This window comes from Schistocerca piceifrons, chromosome 5 (genome assembly GCF_021461385.2).
Source record: "Schistocerca piceifrons isolate TAMUIC-IGC-003096 chromosome 5, iqSchPice1.1, whole genome shotgun sequence".
Taxonomy (NCBI): domain Eukaryota; kingdom Metazoa; phylum Arthropoda; class Insecta; order Orthoptera; family Acrididae; genus Schistocerca; species Schistocerca piceifrons.
In genome coordinates this window covers 313,879,660-313,907,560 of record NC_060142.1, presented here as the reverse complement: position 1 = coordinate 313,907,560, position 27,901 = coordinate 313,879,660, and the positions used below count along the sequence as shown (strand labels likewise).

At 39.3% G+C, this 27,901-nt stretch overlaps 1 protein-coding gene across 1 annotated transcript in view; it reads right to left on the bottom strand.

Annotated features, from left to right (window-relative positions):
* Positions 1-27,901, bottom strand: part of LOC124798257 (non-lysosomal glucosylceramidase) — a 257,460-nt gene that overhangs the window by 179,449 nt on the left and 50,110 nt on the right. The window contains exons 2-3 of the mRNA XM_047261576.1: positions 9,936-10,024; positions 5,315-5,495 (exon numbers count right to left, since the gene is read on the bottom strand). Coding sequence (XP_047117532.1) covers positions 5,315-5,495; positions 9,936-10,024 — 270 coding nt within the window. The remainder of the gene's footprint in view (positions 1-5,314; positions 5,496-9,935; positions 10,025-27,901) is intronic.

Genomic DNA, 27,901 nt, shown 5'->3' with positions numbered 1-27,901 from the left:
AGTTTACAACTATGTGTGTGCAAATGTTAAGTCAAAACCAAAAGACTTGGTTCTGTTTGAATTGCTGTAAAGAAGAAATGCACGAAAAAGTAAACAGCAAAGACACTAAAGACGATATTATAGTGTTTCTATTACATGAAATTCATGGGTTAAAGCTAAAAAATGAATTTCAACAACAAAAACACTAGTGCGATAAATATTGTCAAAAATGCCAGAAAACTGTGAGAAGTGGTGTTGAGTGCATGGAATGCGGAAACATATTCGATTTTCAATGTGGGAAAGCAGATACCTCAATAAAGGGACAACAGATAACCATAAAAATCTGTAACTATGATGAATGTAGGTCAAAAACTATTAGTCTTAAAATATGTACCATACCCTATTATAATGGACCTGAAGATAATGAAACTCACACAAACACATCTGAAGCCAAACACAAGAAACAGAACAACATGGATTGTGGCACAAAAAGCGCACACGCATAATATCATCTAATACAAACCACATCAAAAGATCTTGCGGCAACCCACGTTAGACGATGCCTGCTTTGAAATTGAGTAAAACAAACAAAATAACAAATGCAACAGATAAAGAACAAGATGGAACACAGAGTCAAGAAATACCAAGAGAAAAAAAACAACACACATCAGAATCTACTCTGATGATTTTGGAAGAGAGGTTGCTACAAAAACAAAGACCCTGACAACTAAAAAAAAAAAAATAAATAAATAAATAAAAAATAATAATAATAGAAGGCATAGCGAAACCCAGAGCAAGATTCAACCAGATCCTCACCAAAATTGAAGACTGAAGTACTCTGTCAAAGAGTGACTTTCTAGTTCTTATAGGAGGTTCCAATGATGTATACCATAATGAAACAGCTGCAGCAACAACAGCACTGAAGACAACACTGGGCAAGTTAACATATTATTTAAATTACCTCATCGCTATGATTTAATTGAATCATCATGTGTAAATAGAGAAATAACCAAAGCTAACTAGTATTTTGAAACATTCTGCAAACAGTTTAAAAATGTAATTCTTTTAGATATTAAGGAATGTCTTATGTGTAACCATCAGCCCTTTGACAATTGTAACTGCTCGAGAACTTGTAATACCAAGCCATAGCCAAGGCCTAAGAGGATTAGGAAAACCACTGCTGGCCCAAAAAATACTTAGTGTGGTAAATAATAAATTATCTTGTAACAGCAATTTAGAACATACATATCAAAACTCACAACCAAATCAGGGAAATGTATAAGGCTGAACACGCTTGAAATGTGTCAGACTTGGTCGAAACAAAGAGCTTCAGAATGCAATACAAAAAACACATTTGAAGTAAATAATCACACTAAGCCCAATGTATGCAATGTACCACCTTGCAACAAAAATGAACTACTTTTGTTACATATAAATGTACAAGCCCTAAGAAACAAAGTAGTGAACTGTAGAAGTGGCTGCAGGAAATTAAGTGTGGCAGTCTCTTTGTGAATGAACATTGGATTAAAAGTGCAGAAATAAGCTTATTTGTACCAATTGGCTATTTACTGGCAACAAGCTATTGTAGACCAACAAAAATTTGAAACTAAAATATTCAATCATAGACCTCACAAGCCTGTCTGTTGAAGCATCTGCCTTGGTTATACACACTCAGAAACTCATTACTGCAACAGTTTACCGACCACCAGCTTCTGATAATGAGATATTTGCAGAAAACTCTCTGAATTACACTCACTGACTGCCAAATGTAAGGAATATAAGACATTTATCACAGGAGACATGAATATAGATTTAAGAGTAAAGAGAAAAACTGTGGTACACATCCTAATATCTTAAGATCAATGAATTACTACAGCTTAAATGAAAAACTGACCAGAATGGAGGCATGCCTTGACAGTATAATTAGCAATGTTTGAGGAATCAAGTACAGTGGGATACCATCAAATTAGGACTATCTGACCATGATGGGATATGGCTCAAAACTGGAAATCTGACACTTGATGATACCAGGATGACACTGAGTTCTCAAGGAAGAGATCACTAAAATAATGAGAAATGTATTGAGTAGAACAGAATGGGCTGGAATACTAACCATCTGCAAAGATATAAATTAAAGCTTTTCTGCATTCATATCCAATATAAAAAATACATTGGACAGTAACTGACATCTAATTACTAAGAGATGTAACCCTAGCAATATGCATAAACCACAGTATACAAAAAAGTGGTACATCCCACACCTCAATAAAATCAGAATCCCTTTACTCATGCTGAAGGGCAAAATTGAAAGCAGTCAAGAAAACAAGAATAGATATATAAACTTAAGAAAAATATACAAATCTGAAATTAAAGCAGCAAAAATGAAAGCAAATGGAAGAGTATATTTTAAATTCTAAAAACAAATGTAAAGCTGCCTGGAACATAGTTAAAAGTGAGATAAACGTGGAAAAGGAAGAAATCAGCAACCCAATTAATTGCAACACTCTCAATGAACACTTCATAAATTCAGTAAATGCCCACATACCAAAAAGTGATGATTTAACTGATACGGAAGCTTTTCTTTTGCAAACACAGAATAAAACAGATGAAAGATTTAACTGGTGTAGAATATCTGCTGCAGATACAAATAACTCTGAAAACAAGCTTAACAACTCTAGAACAGAAGACTACTATGGATTCAGTACCTTTGTAATAAAGACTATAATCAAGGAAAGCAGAACTCCGATGGAAGGTGCCATGAAATTCTAGTTCATTTTCAGCCAAGTGTCTGGATACTTTGGATCACATATTGTATTAAGCCTGCAAAAATGTCTTATATGTTGATGATATGACCATGATCTCCACAGGTGAGAGTATGCAAGAGGTGGTAAACAAAAATAATGAAGTTTCTGAAAAATGTAGGATGTGGTGTGTTGCTTACTAGTTATGCATAAACAACACAAAAACAGAGGAAATTTATTTTAATCTGAAGGTACAGAAGGAAGAGAATCATAGTGTCAAACTATTGGGACTGAAATAGACCAAAGGCTCTCATGGGATGACCTTATAAGCTATCCAACAGGCAACATTGCCGATGTGATATTCCTGCGGTATAAACTAAGATATTCTCTCAGTAAAAGTTTATTGATGCTTTGCTACTACGCATTTTTTCAGTCACAGCTACAATATGGGATTGTGTTATGGGGTAATTCAACAAGTACAAATTATGTATTCAAACAACAGGAAAAAAGCAGATGTATACAAGGACTGGGTCCAAAAGAAACCTGTAAGGAGCACTTCAGCCTATTAAATATAATGACCCTTCCAAACTTCTATACAGGGTTATTACAAATGATTGAAGCGATTTCACAGCTCTACAATAACTTTATTATTTGAGATATTTTCACAATGCTTTGCACACACATACAAAAACTCAAAAAGTTTTTTTAGGCATTCACAAATGTTCGATATGTGCCCCTTTAGTGATTCGGCAGACATCAAGCCGATAATAAAGTTCCTCCCACACTCGGCGCAGCATGTCCCCATCAATAAGTTCGAAAGCATCGTTGATGCAAGCTCACAGTTCTGGCACGTTTCTTGGTAGAGGAGGTTTAAACACTGAATCTTTCACATAACCCCACAGAAAGAAATCACATGAGGTTAAGTCGGGAGAGCATGGAAGCCATGACATGAATTGCTGATCATGATCTCCACCACGACCAATCCATCGGTTTTCCAATCTCCTGTTCAAGAAATGCCGAACATCATGATGGAAGTGCGGTGGAGCACCATCCAGTTGAAAGATGAAGTCGGCGCTGTCGGTCTCCAGTTGTGGCATGAGCCAATTTTCAAGCATGTCCAGATACATGTGTCCTGTAACGTTTTTTTCGCAGAAGAAAAAGGGGCCGTAAACTTTAAACCGTGAGATTGCACAAAACACATTAACTTTTAGTGAATTGCGAATTTGCTGCATGAATTCGTGAGGATTCTCTACCGCCCAGATTCGCACATTGTGTCTGTTCACTTCACCATTAAGAAAAAATGTTGCTTCATCACTGAAAACAAGTTTCGCACTGAACGCATCCTCTCCGTGAGCTGTTGCAGCCGCGTTGAAAATTCAAAGCGTTTGACTTTGTCATCAGGTGTCAGGGCTTGTAGCAATTGTAAACGGTAAGGCTTCTGCTTTAGCCTTTTCCGTAAGATTTTCCAAACCGTCGGCTGTGGTACGTTTAGCTCCCTGCTTGCTTTATTTGTTGACTTCCGCAGGCTACGCGTGAAACTTGCCCGCACGCGTTCAACTGTTTCTTCGCTCACTGCAGGCCGACCCGTTGATTTCCCCCTACAGAGGCATCCAGAAGCTTTAAACTGCGCATACCATCGCCGAATGGAGTTAGCAGTTGGTGGATCTTTGTTGAACTTCATCCTGAAGTGTCGTTGCACTGTTATGACTGACTGATGTGAGTGCATTTCAAGCACGACATACGCTTTCTCGGCTCCTGTCGCCATTTTGTCTCACTGCGCTCTCGAGCGCTCTGGCGGCAGAAACCTGAAGTGCGGCTTCAGCTGAACAAAACTTTATGAGTTTTTCTACGTATCTGTAGTGTGTCGTGACCATATGTCAATGAATGGAGCTACAGTGAATTTATGAAATCTGCTTCAATCATTTGTAATAGCCCTGTATGTACAACTGCGTAAAAGAAAATATATGACAATTTACACAGAGAATGAATTTACATTTGCACAGCACGAGAAACAACTGCATGCTTGATATACCATATTCTAGGCTGTCACTGACACACAACAGTCACAAACACCTAAGTCTAAAGTTACAAAATAAACTGCTACAATCAGTCAAAACCCTCACCTTCTTTAAATTTAAGGAGGTATTAGACATACGGTTAAAAATAAAGCATACTATTCAACTGAAGAATGTCTTGGAGGTAATTTGTAAGGAGTGTATAAAGAATGAAATATGTAACTATCATCAACTAAATGTGTAAAACTGTGTAATTAATTCCTGAATGAAATAAACGAAGAAATAGTGTAACTATCATTAACTAAATGTGTAAAACTGTATAATTAATTCTTGAATGTAAACCATGTAATTATTATTAATGAAATCTTCTGAATAGCAAGAAGTTTATGTACTTATGTGTATATGTAAATATTGGTAACAACTATACTTTTACGAATATGTAAAATGTATTTTGACAAAGCCAATTGCATGGTAAACATGCTGAATGGCTAATAAAAAAACATATAACATAGAAAACACTAACTGTATGTGTGTGTGTGTGTGTATATATATAAAGAAATTTAAATCATTAAAGCTTACCGGCATGATGACAATACCTTCTGGTACAATATCTTCTTGTCTGTAGACTGTATAGTAATAATGAACTGATTGGCATGAACTAATGCATATTCGTAAACACCTGGCTTAAGTTGGTATCTACAAAATTCTCCCTTAAAGCCACGACCAATTGTTCCACAGCCAATGCCACCCAAAGGTACTCCTACAACAGTAAAAAGGAGCAACTGAAATAAAAACTGACACTCAGGCAACAGCATCTGCAGCTTTCCAGCAACAATACTGAAAAGTTCCAGGTAGTATGAAAAAATACTGAGAGAGAGAGAGAGAGAGAGAGAGAGAGAGAGAGAGAGAGAGAGACACCCTATCTGATGGTCAAGAGCACATTCCATTTCTTTATCATGCACCTGTCTGCAAGTTGTCCCTTCCCTCCTCCCAATCATTATCAACGTGAATACTGAAAGCCATTCAAAAATCCCAAGCCCTGTTTCTCCACATCTTGTCAGTCTGTCCAAATAAATATTATAGATAAATAACAATTTTTACACTTTAGATGGCCTGTACATTTTATACACAAATTCTTCCTCCAATACAAACTACATCACCTCCATCCTACACAGATCTGTTTTAGTGATTAAGTCATCAGCTGTTAACTAACTAGGATGTCAATCTGTAGTTTTGTGGGTTCACCCTTTTATGTTTCTTACATATTTGACATACATGCATTCTTTTTCCACTCAGCGAGAGATTCACAAAAGCGCAAGTTAAGTATGGGGTCATCGTCAAAGAGTACACTCTGTGAAACCGAATTTGGGTTCCATCTGGACCAGTGACTTACTTGTTTCAACTCTTTCAGCTGCTCTTCATTGCAATCCTCCAGCACAAATTATTACATTACATATCTTTATCCTCTTCCTTTCCTGCCATGTCTAGCCCCCATAGGAACCAGTCTCTTCTTTTAACGCACTGACTGCCATGAGGCCACCAGCAGCCACACCAAAGCCTCTTGCCTGACACAATCCACCTATCAGCAGCCGCAGCAGAGACTCACACCTACCACCATGTGCCTGGCCTGGCCAGGCAAGGAAACATCCATCACTATGTGTGTGACAGTCAAAGTGTTAAACTTCATTCACACTGTGTGTGTGTGTGTGTGTGTGTGTGTGTGTGTGTGTGTTTGTGTTTGTGAGGGGGGGGGGGGGGGGGGGAAATTGCACATGCACTCATTTAAATAACTTATCTGCTGTCTGCTGCTCAATAGCTTAACTTCAGACTTCAAGATTTTCCGATTTTCTTTGTTCACTGTGTTGTTATTACTCTGCTCTGGCTCTTTCAGTATCATGCAAGCATATCGCCAAGTATTTCTGCATTAATTATTTCATTAGTACCAGCCAAACGCGGGCAAGCACTTTAATTGAAGAGTAACCTTTTTTTTTTCCCCCCAAATGAAGGAAGCACCTGCACTTAATGTTCTCATATTACCTCTTATTTTACATACTTACCAGGACAAATTTAGTCTATATAATTTCTATTAATAACTCCTGTACCAAGCTGTGTGATTCTGTATATGTGGAATCGGAGCAATTTTGAATTTGATCACTGAAAATTACAGAATATTCTTTTGAATGAACGAAGAGAGCATCAAATATCTTTCACAAGTTTTACCTAATGATCTCAACATGTTACATTACAGTGTAATGTCTTTGAATAATATTTCAGATTTTTCTGAACACCTGTTTTCTTTATTTCTGCAGCTTTGTGAATTTCTGTCTTGAGAGCTCATAAATACATCTGTTCATATTCTTCCTTGTTTTCGCTATTTACCTCTTTCTTCAGGAGTGTGATATTGCAATTACTCCCATTTTTATTCATTTACTTTGTTCTCTCATTAGTCAAATATATAGATTTTGGAGGGATCACACACCTTACCTTTTTTTCTTTCTTAATAGTGTCAAATTTCATTCTAAAAATAACAGGTCTCTTTTTAAATAAAAACCAGCAATGATGAGGCCATTCCCCAAATGTGAAACCCCTAATGCATTTTCTGAATACATTACTGGAGCACACTACTCCAGTGCATGAAACAAATTACTTTATGTCTCCATTACATTTGAAATGTCAATAACTGCACAATAATATAACAAGTAGCACTTACCTGAAAAAGTTTTTGGGCAAAGAAGCCAATCTCAACTAAATAACAACTAACAAGAAAGAGTGTTCCTATCCATTGTAATTTTCTTTTCTCTGTGTATTTTCTATGACTTCTCTAACAAATTTCTGTAATTAACACAAAAAATATCAAAAACTGGATGTGGTTTAGCAATGTTTGTTCCTACATAAACCTTACTGGTTTGTCACGTGGGACCATTTATTTCCTTAATGGTCAACTTACAGGAACATAATATCTATCAGTTGCACACAACAACAACCTGTATAAACCATTTGCCTCACACACCATTCAGCAGTGAGGAAACAATGACAGCCATCAAAGAAATGAAAGCAGGCAAGGCATCTGGTTTGACAGCATCCATTCATAATTCCTAATTCGCAGTAGGATGCATGTAAAAAATGGCTAGCAGCTTTCTTTATGATATTCTCCAAACTGGTAACATACCCTGTGATTTGAAAAGAGCAAAAATCTTTGCTCTTAGCCACCTTAAAACCAGGTAAACCAAATGACAAACCACAAAGATATCGACCTACTGCTTTAATTATATACTATATAAAAATTTTCGAAAGAATATTGTATAACAGAATCAGCCACATAATTTTCCAAAGCTTGCCTGCTAAACAGGCAGGATTTTGCCAAAACTGGAGCTGCACCAACCAGATTCTCTGACTGATAACTTATATTGAAGCAGTATTCCAAAAACACACAGAACACTTCAATTTTGTGTATAGATCTCACAGTAGCCACATTACTGCATAGACATAAGGGGTTACATTCAAACATTTAAGTCATACCATGTCTTAAAACTGGAAACCTCATCACTGCTATGTTAAGTAAAAGAAGCTTCCGCCCTCTAACAAAGTTTAATAAAGGCCTTCCACAAGAATCAGTGCTAGACCCTCTTCTGTTTTCCCTGTATATAGCAGACATGACTGAGACAAATAGTGGAATAAGTGCTGACTCAATGTACAAATGGGGATTAACAATATCGCCCAGCTGTGACTGTGGTGCAGAATGGCATATTTCTCAGTGCATCATATGTACGTACCCAAATCGATCCAGAGGAGTTCCTGTTAGCAACCAAGGCATCAGTTGTGTATGGCCAGCAGTTGGATATAAGCCTCTGACCTGTGCTTTGTAAATATTGTAATTTTAATCAATTTATAATCATAAATTTCTTCCCTATGTGTTAAATATATTTATGTGTGTTATTAAAGAAAATCCATTTCCTTATGTGGTGTGATCCTAGGCACATGCTAAATAAATAAATATTCTCCTAGACACAACACCTGACTCCTAAAAGCTGGATGCTACTCAGCATTTTTCGCAAGTGTACTCTTGCTGTTGTAAAAGTCATTCTACAGTTTAAGACTCTTTAGAAGTCAAACAATGATTTCTTATTGCTAAAGAGACCTTTCTATCCTCCTCAGGAAACACTCACTATCATAGCTTTAAGGGAGTAATGTCAGACTTACAACAATAACTCTTACAGGAGCAACAGGATAGCAAAAGTAATAAACATAACATGACATGACATAAACATGATATCAGAATGCACCAAAGGACAGTGAGTGCGCAATTCAGTAACATTACAAAAGGGTGAAGTATGCACCACTGGGTATACAGAAAAAAGAGCTGTGTTGCATGCAGTGGAACAAACATTGTGCAGCCACGACTTGCCATATAATTGAAGGGTTGAGTGGGTGATACACACATAAGCAAGCCTGAAAATGTTGCTAAACTGCTGTCAGAAAAAGTTTTCTTCGGACCCAATTTGTGCAGAATACACATACAGTGCTGTAGCTATGCAGGTAGTTAGGGGTGTGTGTGTGTGTGTGTGTAGCAATGTTTGTCAGTCTACATGTTGAGTTGTTACTTTTGCTCCTTTCATAATTTATATTCCACTACGGGCTTTCTGCATCATTCATTACTTAAGCGCCAGACTACAGATTCAAAAGTGTGATCTTTCATCCACAGTCAGTCCTATGAATTGTATCCATCATTTTTTCACCTCTGCCACTGTTACAACAGTCATGAAAAAGAGCGAGCTGCAGGGTGGTCTAGAGTCGAAGTTAAGCTATTGGTCCCACTATAACTGGCTGAGTAACTCAGTTCTGACATCAGAGAAATGCAATGACATACCATCTCTTTTAACATCATGGTGTTCAAACTGGTCTTTGGATTAATGACAGATTTATCTTCAAAGATTTTCCATTGCCATATTTACACTGCACTGCCCCAATTAGCCCAAAGTTCAAAACACAATGAAAATATAGCACTAAATAATGCACTGCTGACCACAGTTCTACCAAATGTTCGTATTTTGATAATCACAGGAGCTGAAGAATATATTTACCACTTCTTCCATTAAACATGCTTTTAAGTAATTATTTTGTGAAATTTTTGTATATTTATTTTCAATATAGTCTTGTGAGCCAGTCAATATTGCTCAAAATGCAAATAAAGCAAACTAACCATATATCTGTCTTCCTGTCACCATCTTCAGGTAGTCCATAAGAGGTTTCCTCTGAGCTCTATATATCTTCATGACATACCAAAGATAACTGAAAATAAAAAGGGTATGAAGTTAAATAATGGCATAAAATGAATTATGTAATACTACAAATCAACTGTAAGGAACCAATTACATCCTCTGCTTTCCTCTTTGTCATCATCTTATCATAATGTTGGTGTCCATCAAAAATAATTAAAAACTAATTTTCTGCTATTCTTTCAGACCTCTGCAATACAGAGGAGTCCTTGTAGGCACCACCGACCCAGCAGAGATCATTACATACGCTCAACTACTCAATTCACCCACTCAGCCATTGAAGGAATGTTAACAACTAGCTATTACCAGTTTGTTTTCTGTCTGATATACAACAAACATCAAAAAATTTCCAGATGGAGTTGCTAGTTAATAACACCTTTCTTACCTTTAGCAGAATTTTGGTGAGATTAGTTTTCTACTGGCTGGTTACTAACATTGACTAGCTCACTGACTTAATTTTGCCGTCTCGCCAAGAGTACATAATTACAGGCTATGTACTACATTCTGTTCAATTTGTTACTTAGTACTTTCCAAGATTTATTAAGTTTTTATGTTTACTGCCAGGAAAGTGATGACAGAGGAGTCAAAGAACACCACCACCTTCAATTGCGATATTCACATATGACAAGGACTTAACAATGGCTGTATATCTGAAAGCATTACTACAACAACAGACAAATGGAAAGAACAATATGTGGAAGAACATAAGAAGTGCCAAGGCCAGATGTAACATCTACTACTGTAGCACACAATTGGCTACACCTGTCCCTCCACCATAATTCACAGCAGTGGATCAAGCACCTCCTATGTATTCAGTATTCCATCCAGTAAAAGATGACAGGTGAAGGTACAAGTAGCTAATACAGCACTTCAAAACAGATAAAATAATGGACTCACTGAGGCATCATGATTATTTTTCTCTCCTGAGATGACCCAAAAGGGCTTCAAGAAGTGCTGTAGAGAAATTCTGCAGTACTGGTAACAGTACCAACAAAATTTCAAGAAGTGTTATACTTTCAGAAATTGATTTTAAGTTTCCAGCATATGCGTAAGTGAGCATATCATTCATGGGTAGCAGATCTCCTAGACATTTCACTGTAGTTCAAAACTGTTATATCAGAAAGCCTGGTAAGAGATATTAGAAGCAAAGGACCCATGACTGGAAGAAGTGCTTAAAAGACCTCCAGTATTTGAGTTAGCAAAGTCATTTAACAGTAAGTTAAAAAAACAAACTGAAATTGGAACAATGATTCAATGTGATCACACCAAGCCTCACCACCACCACCACCACCACCACCACCCTTGTTAATTTTAGTCAGAAGAACAACAGGAACAGAATCTGGTTCATCATAGCACTGCAGAACAAACAGTCTGATTCCACTGACTGTAGAAACAAGCATGAGCTTCAAGGTACAAAAAAGCTCTGTCCTCGGTCTAGACTGTTTTCAGAGTAAGTCATGTGAGGCAAGATTTTCCATTTATCATCTCAGTATGTCACTCCTGTCACAAACATGGTTACACACCAAATCTCTGAAGGGTCAAGTTATTGAGTCGACAATCAACTGAGTTATTGTCATACACTCTTCTTCGTAAAAAGAGCTGCATGCATGACATGGCAGATTGTGATCATTGTAGGCAGGCAGGTAGATTGTACCACACATAAGGAATGGTTACATTTTCGACTCTGAAGGAGCAATATTTATTGCACTAGATGGCCATAAAATCTGTGTGTTAGTATGGCTTGAGACTCCTGTGGTTGTGAATACAAGTGTCCAGACATCACGGCATCAAGTTGTACAGGTCTTGGATATCATCCTGTGATACCCCATCCCATGCCACTTGCAACTCAGCTTGCAGTTCCCACACATTGGTTGAATGACATGGCATACTCCATAGCACCCCATACATTCTTGATCAGGGAGAGATCAGGCGACATGACTGGCTGTAACAGAGTATCCACAACTGCAAGGCAAACTCTGGAGGTGCAGTGATACAAGGATGAGCATTTTCCTGTTGGAACTGGGCATATGCATTCATGAATGGCAGAGCCACCAGTTGCCTGACCTCCTCCATGTGCCGTGCGGCTGTCAAGGATCCCTTTAGCAACACTAATGGTCAATGAGCATCTTACGATGTCACTTCCATACCATCACACTAGGCTGGCAGGATGTGTGATGGCAGACCAATAACTGCTCTTCATGACACTCTCCACAGTGCTTCCAGACACAGACCCAGTAGTTGTCCCCTCCCAGGCACAAGTGAACTCATCACTAAAGATGACTCGGTGTAAATCTGCAGACCCCATGTCTGTCACTGTTGACAACAGGCTAGATGAGCACAATGCATAATGATTCATGGGTGAGAGTGACAGGTTCTGTAATGGCTGGTGTGCAGAGAGCCCTGAATCATAAAACTGTCTGCTTGTGGTACTAGCACATGTGGGATGTTGCACAGAAGGCAGGACAGCCCACTGAATAGCCTCTATCCTTGCTGTTGGATCTGTTCAAGCACCGTGGACAATACATTTATCCTCCCTCCTTGTGGTGCTGGCCAGATGTCTAGATTCTACATATCACATATTCATGCCATTCATGCCTTCCGGAATCCATTGCTACCAAAAATGGGCAATGGTGGTGTCCATATGACCAGTGTGGTGCACAACACGAAATATGACCACCCAAACTCCTGCAGCACCTCTGAAACTCATCTAGCTGGGCAACTCACTAATCAGTAACAAACATGTCACTTAGGAATAGTGACAAGTGCAGGTGGTGATACCCACTGGCCAGCATTGCTGTTTGAGAGTCCTCTTACATCAACTGGTAGACACAGCATCATGGTCCCACTCTCATGCTCCTTGAGTGCACGGCTGACCATGCAAAAATAATCAATGGCATAGCTGATAGTGTTTACCACACACACACAGTTTGGTGGATCATTCGGGCCTTCTTTTTTGATGATCAGTGTACATCACAAAGATATAGTGACGAACAGCACATTATATCATGGTAACCACAGATCGCAAACACTTACTGTAACACTTTGAATTAATCAATAGAAAGTGTGAATCCAAGAATATGTAGCAACATTAACCAATGCAGATTCATACCACGATTACAGTTGTTGTCAGAAGTGACAAAGCAGCACTTTAAATCATTTAGTAAACAAACAATTCCTATCAAAGGAATGTTTGTGACCAAGGTCATGTACAAGCAAATGACTCAAAATATCAAATTTTTAGTAGTGGTACAAAATGAAAGTTAGCTTGTCAACTTGTTACTGGACAAAAAATATTCGCCTTATGGAGAGGTACATCTACACTTGTCCTAAACATGCAGCAACTTCACCAGCCAGCTCTGATAGCCAATTCCTTCACCTGGCCCACTCTCAGAAAGTCCTTGTAGCATATTCATGCAGAGTTTGTTATGTCCTAATCAAATTTCTAACCATCAAGAGTATGTCACTTACAACTGCAACTTATAATGGGCTAAATTCAGTGTTACACCTCCAGACCAACAGGTAGGCAGAATAGATAGTGCAGTGGTAAAAACAGCGAGAGATAAAAATAGTGGAACAGATTCCTACAAAAACTTCGCTGAATCTATTCTTCTGTACATATTGCACTATGTCACGAAAAGACAAAAGTCTCACTAAGATACTCCATGGGAGCCAACCGTCAACCTTGCAGCATATCCAAAATTCCTATCAAACACATGCAGCGCTCCCCAATTGTTGTTTGGCACTCTGGGCACACACTTTTGAAAAAGTAGCATGCTAGACAAAAGGCGACCAATGTCCGATGATGTACACTACAGCCATCACAGAGGGTGCTCTTCAGTGTCATTGAATCTGTAACCACGGTGATGGCGATGGTGATAGTGATGACCCAACAACCTAGGGTGATCGCTACCAGAAAATGCACTGTTGGACATCTCATGGCTTTCTGCTAGAATATACTGCGAACAGTGTGGGGAAAGCAGCCTCATTTCACCATTGGAGATATTATCTCCCATGAGTTGGTTCACAACTGGTACATGCTGTCAATAGGAAAAGTTTATTGGGTGGTCCTTAGGATGACTCCCATAACTGTGTCCACTTAAAAAGCAGACGCAGATGATATAGCCATTCAAATGCTATCACCCATGACAACGTTCAAGAACATGATACAGCACTGTTTTTGTTGGGATCTCTTCCACTAATTTTATCACTTGCTGTTTTCGTCTCTGCACCATCCATTCCACCTACCCATTGCACTGGAAGTTAACACTGAATTATCAGGGTACAAAGTTATCTGTTCCCCACTGGCCATCAAATACTTGTGCTTCTCATAAGGAGGGATTCTGTGTTCAATAATAATGCTTATAATGACAATGAACCTCAGATGCCTTATTCATGAAGACACCTTCAAGAGACACCTCGCTGCTAACAGCAGTACCACTGCTGACTAAATGGAAGCATGACATTGCTGGGCCATACATCTCACTCTCTCATGTGGTTAATGACCACAGCAGGCAAATATCAGCAGCTCAGTTTTCTGCCTGTGAATGCTGTGGACATCAAACACTTGCCAGACAGATCCATTAGTTACCAACACTCACTATCTTTGAACCACCATTGGTCTTCTGCTGGGAATGTTTTGTACAAGCTCTTTACTTACCTTGGCTCAGCTCACCAGAGGTAAAATTTAATTGGCTATGCACCATTTACTGTGACTATTCCATGTTGTTTGTGCCTTGGCAAATCTAGTAAATGTTATAGTAGTTCTGACAAATATCATAAACAGTCTTTTAAATGGGATTTAATTACTTTACATTACAAAACTTTGATAAAATAATAATGGAAAAATTGATATTGGAAATAAATTACATCCTTTTTCAAATTTATATCAGGATCAACTGTTGAGCCTCAAGGAATATTAATCATTGGATTCTGTTGCGAACAACAAATAAAAAAATTATATAACACATTCAATTTAATTTAAGTATGGAGACTTTGCTGGCTTTTCTAACATTAACACTTTTGAGTGTCTTCACAGCCAATTTTTGCTTGTTTTTTTATGTATGCATGCAGAAGTTAGCACGTGCAAAGTGGACAATGGGGAACTCATCTGTTGGACAATAAGACTGAATAGTGAGCAACTTATATTATTCTAAAATACAAGCATGTTACTCTGAGTACATGCCTGGATGGAACTTCAGCCAGTTTCCCCAATAACCTAGTCACAGTCAGTCATCTCCAAACAGCCAAGCTTATCCTTCCACTTTGTGCTATGGTAACTATGCGATGTGGAGAGTACCTAGGGTTATCAACAGTGGGGAGGATTTCATGAAGGATGGACCCACTCCACCAAGAGTGTCTTTCCGCCATCCACCTAACCTTCGTAACCTGTTGGTTCATCCCTATGAAATACCCAGACCACCTTCCCTACCCTCTGGCTCCTACCCTTGTAATCGCCCCTGGTGTAAAACCTTTCCCATGCACCCTCCCACCATCACCTACTCCAGTCCTGTAACCTGGAAGGTGTACACGATCAAAGGCAGAGCCACGTGTGAAAGCACCCATGTGATTTACCAACTGACCTGCCTACACTGTGAAGCCTTCTATGTGGGAATGACCAGCAACAAACTGTCAATTCGCATGAACGGACACAGGCAGGCAGACAGTGTTTGTTGGTAATGAGGATCACCCTGTGTGTGTGTGTGTGTGTGTGTGTGTGTGTGTGTGTGTGTGTGTGTGAGAGAGAGAGAGAGAGAGAGAGAGAGAGAGAGAGAGAGAGAGTGCGCACAAGTGTATACCAATCCTTTTTTTCCCCTAAGGTAAGTCTTCCTGCTCCCGGGATTGGAACGACTCCTTACCCTCTCCCTTAAAACCCACATCCTTTCATCTTTCCCTCTCCTTCTCTCCTTCCTGATGAAGCAACCTTGGGTTGCGAAAGCTTGAGATTATATATATATACAAAGATGATGAGACAAACAAAAGTGCTGGCAGGTCGATAGACACACAAACAAACACAAACATACACACAAAATTCAAGCTTTCGCAACAAATGGGTGCTTCATCAGGGAAGAGGGAAGGAGAGGGAAAGACGAAAGGATGTGGGTTTTAAGGGAGAGGGTAAGGAGTCATTCCAATCCCGAGAGTGGAAAGACTTACCTTAGGGGGAAAAAGGACAGGTATACACTCGCGCGCGCGCGCGCGCACACACACACACACATCCATCCGCACATACACAGACACAAGCAGACATTTGTAAAGGCCTTTTAACTTGGGTTGGTAGACAACGATGTGCATAAAGGTTAGTTGGTTGTGTTGCCACCAAAACACGTTAAAGGGTGGAGAAATTCGGGAAAATTTCGAAAAAACTACGTGTAAATTTATTAAAAGGCGTGGTTTTGTCGTGGCAGATTATGAGAATGAGGCTAACAATTGTCTGAAGAAGAAATAATGACGTTAAAACCTGTGGGAAGCGGCTAAAAATGATCAATGATGTGGGAAAAACGGAAATGGAAATAAAGCGAAAGTTATTAGAACTAGCCGAAATGATTGTTTAATAGGTGAAAGGAACTGTTTGTGAACTAGAAACGGTGGATTTTATAGCAGCGGTAGTGTTGAAAGCGGAAAGAAAAAACAAAAAAATTTTTTTTTTGGTTATGGTTTGGAAGTGGGTAACGTATTATTGAGCATATATAGGCGGGATAAAACTGTATAGCAGATTACGGTAAAAAGGAGAAGGTGAATACAAAGTGAACCTACTGGCAAAAACAGAAAGAGAAAATAAGACGACAGGAAAGATTTCGAAATGCAACAGTGACAATAAAAAACGTGATTGTTGGGTTCAAATTAATGATATGAATATAATAGAGGGAAACATTCCACGCGGGAAAAATATATTTAAAAACAAAGATGATGTGACTTACCATACGAAAGTGCTGGCAGGTCGATAGAAACACAAACAAACACATACATACACACAAAATTCTAGCTTTCGCAACCAATGGTTGCTTCGTCAGGAAAGAGGGAAGGAGAGGGAAAGACGAAAGGATGTGGGTTTTAAGGGAGAGGGTAAGGAGTCATTCCAAACCTGGGAGCAGAAAGACTTAGCTTAGGGGGAAAAAGGACAGGTATACACTCGCACACACACACATTTCCATCCGCACATACACAGACACAAGCAGACATTTGTAAAAATTCACAAACCCAATCATCCCGGCCGCCCCATTGTAGCTGGTTACCAAGCCCCCACAGAACGTATCTCTGTCTACGTAGATCAACACCTTCAACCCATTACATGCAGTCTCCCACCCTTCATCAAAGACACCAACCACTTTCTCGAACGCCTGGAATCCTTACCCAGTCTGTTACCCCCGGAAACCATCCTTGTAACCACTGATGCCACCTCCTTATACACAAATATCCCGCACGTCCAGGGCCTCGCTGCGATGGAGCAGTTCCTTTCAAGCCGATCACCTGCCACCCTACCTAAAACCTCTTTCCTCATTACCCACAACTTCTTCACTTTTGAAGGCCAGACATACCAACAATTAAAAGGAACAGCCATGGGTACCAGGATGGGCCCCTCGTACGCCAACCTATTCATGGGTCGCTTAGAGGAAGCCTTCTTGGTTACCCAGGCCTGCCAACCCAAAGTTTGGTACAGATTTATTGATGACATCTTCATGATCTGGACTCACAGTGAAGAACAACTCCAGAATTTCCTCTCCAACCCCAACTCCTTTGGTTCCATCAGATTCACCTGGTCCTACTCCAAATCCCATGCCACTTTCCTTGACGTTGACCTCCACCTGTCCAATGGCCAGCTTCACACATCCGTCCACATCAAACCGAACCAACAAGCAACAGTACCTCCATTATGACAGCTGCCACCCATTCCACATCAAACGGTCCCTTCCCTACAGCCTAGGTCTTCGTGGCAAACGAATCTGCTCCAGTCCGGAATCCCTGAACCATTACACCAACAACCTGACAACAGCTTTCGCATCCCGCAACTACCCTCCCGACCTGGTACAGAAGCAAATAACCAGAGCCACTCCCTCATCCTCTCAAACCCAGAAACTCCCACAGAAGAACCACGAAAGTGCCCCACTTGTGACAGGATACTTTCCGGGACTGGATCAGACTCTGAATGTGGCTCTCCAGCAGGGATACGACTTCCTCAAATCCTGCCCTGAAATGAGATCCATCTTTCATGAAATCCTCCCCACTCCACCAAGAGTGTCTTTCCGCCGTCCACCTAACCTTCGTAACCTCTTAGTTCATCCCTATGAAATCCCCAAACCTTCTTCCCTACCCTCTGGCTCCTACCCTTGTAACCGCCCCCGGTGTAAAACCTGTCCCATGCACCCTACCACCACCACCTACTCCAGTCCCGTAACCTCGAAGGTGTACACGATCAAAGGCAGAGCCACATGTTAAAGCACCCACGTGATTTACCAACTGACCTGCCTACACTGTGACGCATTCTACGTGGGAATGACCAGCAACAAACTGTCCATTCGCATGAATGGACACAGGCAGACAGTGTTTGTTGGTCATGAGGATCACCCTGTGGCTAAACATGCCTTGGTGCACAACCAGCACATCTTGGCACAGTGTTACACCGTCCGGGTTATCTGGATACTTCCCACTAACACCAACCTATCTGAACTCCGGAGATGGGAACTTGCTCTTCAATATATCCTCTCTTCCCGTTATCCACCAGGCCTCAATCTCCGCTAATTTCAAGTTGCCGCCACTCATACCTCACCTGTCATTCAACAACATCTTTGCCTCTGCACTTCCACCTCGACTGACATCTCTGCCCAAACTCTTTGCCTTTTAATATGTCTGCTTGTGTCTGTATATGTGTGTGGATGGATATATATATATATGTGTGTGTGTGTGTGTGTGTGTGTGTGTGTGTGTGTGTGCGAGCGAGTGTATACCCGTCCTTTTTTCCCCCTAAGGTAAGTCTTTCCGCTCCCGGGATTGGAATGACTCCTTACCCTCTCCCTTAAAACCCACTTCCTTTCGTCTTTCCCTCTCCTTCCCTCTTTCCTGATGAGGCAACAGTTTGTTGCGAAAGCTTGAATTTTGTGTGTTTGTTTGTGTTTGTTTGTGTGTCTATCGACCTGCCAGCACTTTAGTTTGGTAAGTCACATCATCTTTGTTTTTTTTATATATATATATATATATATATATATATATATATATATATATATATATATATACACACACACACACACACATACGAACAGGATACAAAAAGCATTGTAATATAATAATACAACTCACCAAAATCATGTGAGTGTCTAAAGTCATGATATAATTACTAAGTAATTAAAGAATGCAGTCAATCAAATTGTTTGCAGCAAACATTTTATGAAGTTTTGATGCCAAAACCAATTTATTTGAACATACTAATTCTATTAAACGTGTTGCCATTATCTGTCAAACTAAGTGTTGTGATTAATCTCAACAAAGTTCATAGACTTCAACTGTACGTTCAATTGTCTATAGTTCAAACAACACACAGAAAGCTTTTGAAATCATTGCATGTCATATAAGCACCAGTGGTGGTAAAAACAGGGCTCAGTTAGTCTTGCAACACCCTTAGGTCAGTTTTACATCAGTCCTGGATGAGATTTTGTGACAGTAAATCTGTATATGTATTTGTAGAAATAAATAAATGAAAGAACAAATCCACTGTGTTGCCTGCATCATTTACTACTTAGTGCATCACAAAAAACTGTCTTGATAATGCTAGGTGTGGATACCAGATAAATTTCAAAAAGGAAAGAATATTTATTTTTGGAGAGCTACACCACCCATTCAATAAAGTATACAAAACTGTTCCCAGAAGCATCAAAACATTTTAATGTCTATGAAAAATCTGAAACTGAAATCCAGTCTCTGATGAAAACAGTCAATCCTCAACAATAACATCAGCATGGAATGAAGCTTGGCCCACAGCACTGGCATTAAAGATTATCAAAAATCTCGGAAAGTGTAGGTACCAAAATTCTAAATGCATAAACTATAAAATGCCACCAGACAGAAGCACACAAATACCTAGGTATTTTGCCATTGGACATCATGCATGATCATGTAAAAAGTATGGTCAGCAAATGGTACACACAAAGAGTCAGGAAAATTTTGAAAGACAAACAATGTTGGCAATACCATCAAGGCATTCAAATATATGGGTCATACCTATCATGAGATACAGCCATTGTGAACTGGACCAAGTGGAGTTGGATAATCTTGACTAGAAAGTGAAAAAACTTATGACAATTCACTATGCACTCCACACTTGCAGTGACATTCTCAGAATAGCAGACAGTAGAGGATTCTTGCAAGTGAGGTAGATGAAGAAGAAGAGAAACATGCACTGGCAGACTAGGTGAAAGAAGTGTGAAGAGTCAGCTCCAATTAAAGTCAATAACAGCAAGCTCCTAGAAGTACAAAATCAATCAATACCAAAAAGCTGCACTCCAATGCCAGACTGATGTCCTGCACAGTAAATCGCTGCGTGAGCAGTGTTTGGACAAGATTGAAGGCAGAATATATAAAGAAAAGACCTGGTATTGGTTGGCCAATGGAACCCTACAGACAAAAACTGAATACTTGGTTTTTGCTACACAAGAACAAGCCATGAGAATCAATGCCTCCAAAGCCAGAATCAAGAAATCAGCAAAAGACCCAAAGTGCAAAGAAGCTGACACAACAATTGGCCATACCTTCAGCTGTTGCAAAAAGAATGACAAGCAAAGGCACTATGATGTAGCATGAATGATCCACCGGAAATTACACCAAATTACCATCAGCTGGTGGTAACGAACTGGTGGAACCCTAAGCCAGAAAAAGTTGTCGGAAATGAACATGCCAAATTACTGTGGGACTACTCATCTCAGTGTATCGAATGTTGGAACACCATATACCAGACACCACAACTGTGGAGAAAAAGAATTGTGGATCACTAAGATTGGCAACCCAGATGCAGGAAAATCAATGAGAAACAAAGACTATGGTAAAACCAGTGAAAGTGGTCCCACTGGTTCTCAGCTCACTGGGAGCAGTGCCAAAAGATGATAGAGGGTACTTTACAACTACTGGTATTGACAAAATATTCATCTGCCAACTACAGAGAAAGCCATTTTACCGGGATTTGCATGAATCATCTGCCAATATATCCTGTAGCCCTAGACCTTTGGATGTATCCGGATTAGTGACAAAATATGAAATCCAGCATAGTAAACTTATTTGCTGTTTGAACTGTTATAAACAGTATGTATAATAATAATTATAATAACAATTGTTGTTGTTATGGTCTACAGTCCTGAGACTGGATTGATGCAGCTCTCCATGCTACTCTATCCTGTGCAAGCTTCTTCATCACCCAGTACTTACTGCAAATTATGTCCTTCTGAATCTGCTTAGTGTATTCATCTCTTGGTCTCCCTCTACGCTGCCTTCCAATGCTAAATTTGTGATCCCTTGATGCCTCAGAACATGCCCTCCCAACTGGTCTCTTCTTCATGTCAAGTTGTGCCACAAACTCCTTTTCTCCCCTATTCTATTCAATACCTCCTCATTAGTTACGTGATCTGCCCATCTAATCTTCAGCATTCTTCTGAAACACCACATTTCCAAAGCTTCTATTCTCTTCCTGTCCAAACTATTTATCGTCCATGTTTCACTTCCATACATGGCTACACTCCATACAAATTCTTTCAGAAACGACTTCCTGACACTTAAATCTATACTCGATGTTAACAAATTCCTCTTCTTCAGAAACACTTTCCTTGCCATTGCCAGTCTACATTTTATATCCTCTCTACTTCGACCATCATCAGTTATTTTGCTCCACAAATAGCAAAACTCCTTTACTACTTTAAGTGTCTCATTTCCTAATCTAATTCCCTCAGCATCATCCAATTTAATTCGACTACATTCCATGATCCTCGTTTTGGTTTTGTTGATGTTCATCTTATATCCTCCTTTCAAGACACTGTCCATTCTGTTCAACTGCTCTTCCAAGTCCTTAACTGTGTCTGACAGATTTAAAATGTCGTTGGCGAACCTCAGAGTTTTTATTTCTTCTCCATGGATTTTAATACCTACTCTGAATTTTTCTTTTGTTTCCTTTACTGCTTGCTCAATATACAGATTGAATAACATCGGGGGTAGGCTACAACCCTGTCTCACTCCCTTCCCAACCACTGCTTCCCTTTCATGCCCCTCGACTCTTATAACTGCCATCTGGTTTCTGTACAAATTGTAAATAGCCTTTCGCTCCCTGTATTTTACCCCTGCCACCTTTAGAATTCGAAAGAGAGTATTCCAGTCAACATTGTCAAAAGCTTTCTCTAAGTCTACAAATGCTAGAAACGTAGGTTTGCCTTTCCTTAATCTTTCTTCTAAGATAAGTCGTAAGGTCAGTATTGCCTCACGTGTTCCAACATTTCTACGGAATCCAAACTGATCTTCCCCGAGGTCGGCTTCTACAAGTTTATGCATTCGTCTGTAAATAATTCGCATTAGTATTTTTGCAGCTGTGACTTATTAAACTGATAGTTCAGTAATTTTCACATCTGTCAACACCTGCTTTCTTTGGGATTGGAATTATTATATTCTTCTTGAAGTCTGAGGGTATTTCGCCTGTCTCGTACATCTTGCTCACCAGATGGTAGAGTTTTGTCAGGACTGGCTCTCCCAAGGCCGTCAGTAGTTCTAATGGAATGTTGTCTACTCCCGGGGCCTTGTTTCAACTCAGGTCTTTCAGTGCTCTGTCAAACTCTTCACGCAGTATCGTATCTCCCATTTCATCTTCATCTACATCCTCTTCCATTTCCATAATATTGTCCTCAAGTACATCGACATTGTATAGACCCTCTATATACTCCTTCCACCTTTCTGCTTTCCCTTCTTTGCTTAGAACAGGGTTCCATCTGAGCTCTTGATATTCATACAAGTGATTCTCTTTTCTTGAAAGGTCTCTTTAATTTTCCTGTAAGCAGTATTTATGTTACCCCTAGTGAGATAAGCCTCTACATCCTTACATTTGTACTCCAGCCATCCCTGCTTAGCGGTTTTGCACTTCCTTTTGATCTCATTTTTAAGACATTTGTATTCCTTTTTGCCTGCTCCATTTACTGCATTTTTATATTTTCTCCTTTCATCCATTAAATTCAATATTTCTTCTGTTACCCAGGATTTCTACTAGCCCTCGTCTTTTTACCTACTTGATCGTCTGCTGCCTTCACTACTTCATCTCTCAGAGCTACCCATTCTTCTTCTACTGTATTTCTTTCCCCCATTCCTGTCAATTGTTCCCTTATGCTCTCCCTGAAACTCTCTACAACCTCTGGTTTAGTCAGTTTATCTCCTTAAATTCCCACCTTTTTGCAGTTTCTTCAGTTTTAATCTACAGTTCATAACCAACAGATTGTGGCCAGAGTCCACATCTGCCCCTGGAAATGACTTACAATTTAAAACCTGGTTCCTAAATCTCTGTCTTACCATTAGATTAATGTGATACCTTTTTGTATCTTCAGGGTTCTTCCATGTATACAACCTTCTTTCATGATTCTTGAACCAAGTGTTAGCTATGATTAATTTATACTCTGTGCAAAATTCTACCAGACGGCTTCCTTTTTCATTTCTTACCCCCAATCCATATTCACCTACTATGTTTCCTTCTCTCCCTTTTCCTACTCTCGAATTCCAGTCACCCATGAATATTAAATTTTCGTCTCCCCTCACTACTTGAATAATTTCTTTTATCTCATCATACATTTCATCATCTGCAGAGCTAGTTTGCATATAAACTTGTACTACTGTAGTAGGCATGGGCTTCGTGTCTATCTTGGCCACAATAATACGTTCACTATGCTGTTTGTAGTAGCTTACCCGCACTTCTATTTTTTTTATTCATTATTAAACCTACTCCTGCATTACCCCTATTTGATTTTGTATTTATAACCCTGTATTCACCTGACCAAAAGTCTAGTTCCTCTTGCCACCGAATTTCACTAATTCCCACTATATCTAACTTGAACCTATCCATTTCCCTTTTTAAATTTTCTAACCCACCTGCCCGATTAAGGGATCTGACATTCCACGCTCCGATACATAGAACGCCAGTTTTCTTACTCCTGATAACGACATCCTCTTGAGTAGTCCCTGCCTGGAGATCCGAATGGGGGACTATTTTATCTCCGGAATATTTTACCCAAGAGGACGCCATCATCATTTAACCATACAGTAAAGCTGCATGCCCTCGGGAAAAATTACAGCTGTAGTTTCCCCTTGCTTTCAGCTGTTCACAGTACCAGCACAGCAAGGCCGTTTTGGTTAGTGTTACAAGGCCAGATCAGTCAATCATCCAGACTGTTGCCCCCTGCAACTACTGAAAAGGCTGCTGCCCCTCTTCAGGAACCACATGTTTGTCTGGTCTCTCAAAAGATACCTAGAAAAACTCATGCACAGGAGGATTGTGGACCATCTCAACTTCCACAGTATCTTAAGCAAAAATCAGTTTGGTTTTCGTGCCGGTCTTTGTACTGAACAGGCAATATTCTCTTTCAGTAACCAAGTTTTGGAAGCTATTAACAAAAAAATGTCTCCAGTGGGTATTTTTTGTGATCTTACGAAAGCCTTTGACTGTGTAAACCACCAAATTCTTTGGAAAAAGGCAGAATACTATGGTTTAAGTGGTACTGTTGGCTTGTGGCTACAATCGTATCTACAGGATCGGAAGCAGACTGTAATGCTAAATGGCTCTTCTGGAGAACCTGCCTCGTCTGAATGGGGCACGATAACATGTGGTGTGCCTCCGTTTTGGGCCCACTGCTTTTCCTCATCTTTATTAATGATCTTCCTCTTTGTTCTGAGACAAACAGCAAATTTACCCTGTTTGCCGATGATACCACAATTCTAATTGACGATTTGATTGATCATGATCTCGAACAAACTACAAATACTGTTTTTAATGACATCTTAAATTGGTTCTCCTCAAATGGTCTCTCACTCAATGCAGATAAAACTCATTATATGAGGTTCCATACATCACAAAGTAATCCCGATGAAATTAACATAAAATGTAGAGATCAACCAATACAGAAAGTAGAAAATACAAAATTCTTGGCTGCTTACACAGACAGTAAATGTAATTGGTCAGTTCACATTCTTCATCTATGTAAAAAACTTAGCTCGGCAACATTTGCATTACAGGTAATTTCTTCAGTGGCTGAAGTTGACACTATTAAGGTTGCCTACTTTGGCTACTTCCACTCATTGATGCCATATGCTATTATATTCTGGGGGAACCAACCACTTGCAAAAAAAGTTTTCACCATCCAAAAAAAAGCAATCAGAATAATGTGTGGGGTCCATCAAAGACACTCTTGCAGGCACTTGTTTCGGAAGATAGGTATCCTAACAACTGCCTCCCAGTGTATTTTTTCCTTGCTGACCTTTGTGTGCAAAAATTATTCCATCTACCAAGACAACAGTAAATTCTATGGTTATAACACCAGAAACAAAGACAATCTACATTTCGAAATGAAATGTCTCACTCTGGTACAAAAAGGAGTTTACTACTCCAGCATTAAGCTGTTCAATGCTCTACCACTACATATCAAATGTGTTCACACAGAACTGCCAAAATTTAAACAAGTTCTCAAAGATTACCTGACAGAGAAATCTTATTATACTGTGGATGAATATCTGAAAGAAAATGTATACCATCACTAAACTTATTGTGACTAGAAGTAGTTCAATTGATTTTATTGTGCATTTGGGCATTAGCACACTTTTTGTAACAACAGATTGGCTGTACATGTATTTACTCTTGTAGGCCTAATATCTGATTTAACTTTGTGCTCTTATCTTTAAGCTTTATTTGAAACTTCTTTTTCTGTTAAATGGTTGTTATGTTATCTAGCTGACATTGTATCTGTTACTGTATTTATAGTATGTCTTACTTAAAATATGTACAATTTGCCATTGAATTGCCCTTGTATTTATTGTAAGTTTAAATTGAAATCTGTACAATTTGACACGTTCCATACCCTTGTGATGGACTCACTAACTGGATCTACGGAACAAGAAATAAATAAATAAATAAATCCACTGAGGTTGCACCTACGGTACGGCCATCTGTATCACTGAGGCATGCAAGTCTCCCCACCAACGGCAAGGTCTGTGGTTCATGGGGGGATATATACATTAATTATAATATTTTCAATAACCATACAGTCTAGTCCTACAACTCATAGCTATCCGACAAGTACATCAGAGAGAACACTGTACATGCTTCTCAATAAAGAGAAGTTTCTTTTCTAGAAGATGTGGAGTGATGGTAACCAGCACCATGTAGGCATCAATGGGCAGTAATTACCCTCACAGACAGATGAAGCTTCTGTCCACCTCTTCAGTTAACGTATATGGGTTCTTGACACTGACATTTAAAATGGCTCAGCCTTGGTCCCTAGTAATTGCAATATGTCTCTTGCTTTTCAGTGAGTATGAAAAACTTCTTCACTCTTCTCTTGACAACTTCTTATCCACATCTTTGTAGTTTTCTCTGAGACACCAGCTGCTACTGCAGTACAAGCAATGAACTAACTGTATTCCCACATGCGATCCTTAGCTCCCTGTTCAAAAAAGTCCTTACCATTACTTATTTCCAAGAGTTTATATACCTGTTAACGTAACTTGCTGGTAACACCTGACATAATCTTTTGCTGCAATGAAGCAATGGGCAAGTGGTATTTGTGTTTATTGACAGATCTTAGCAGGAAGAAAGGATGACCACATTTGTGATTACACCCAGTTGCCATCATGATGTACATTTAATTGTGACTTCATAATTATTGTTAACAAGGCAGAGGAAGAAAACTAAAGAGGAAGGTAACAATATGGAATATTTAAATTCACATTTGCTACACCTGCACATCTGAAATGAAATTCAGTTGTTCCAGTAACCAGCAATATAACACAATAAAGCCTTAACAGTCATGTCAAGTATGTGTAGCCAGATAGCCAACCAGAAACACAAACTGAATGAGTCAAACTTTTAAAAAACGCCTCTCACATTTCAAACAGTGGAAAATCAGGATGGAAAGTTGCTACTCACCATATAGCAAAGATGCCAAGACCCAGCAAGGCACAAGAAGAAGATAGTCGGAAAGTTATCTTTCAGTCAACAAGGCCTTGTTGGCCTAAATTTCTGACAGTCTTTTTGTTGTGCCTTTCTGTGACTCAGCATCTCCACTATATGGTGAGTAGCAACAATATTTTTCATTATATTGTTACCTCTCATATTTCAGCTTTAGTGACAGGTAGATAAAGTAATTCACAATAGGGTACCTCACGAAATTTCTACAACCAGGTTAGTATGTCACACAAAATGACCAATAGTTCCCGTTTATGTGTACTTTTCTTCACATATAACAAAAAGTGCTTTCTCAGCCCACATCTCACATCAGGGAAGAGATCAGAAAAATATTAAATATTTGAACTTGTCTCATAGCCTGATAAAATAAGACACAAGATTCATTTGCAAAAACAAAAGGAGTTGTCCTCTTAGCATCAAATATGATACACTCACAAAAGAAAACAGGATAAGTTTACACTGTAAACCACAAGCACCTGATATAACCATGCCTCACAAATGTGAGAAGTCATGTCAGAGGGTAGTATCCTGCACAGACGTGAAACTCAGATTTATCTTGGCAAGATGATCAGAATTTGTTAATCAATGACCACATTTATTGAATGTTACATCCATTGACACATCCTTCATGTCATAGGAAATGGCACTGTATGACATGTTTTTATTACAATGTTGCAAGTAACTTATTACACAGATATCCTAAAAACAATGTAT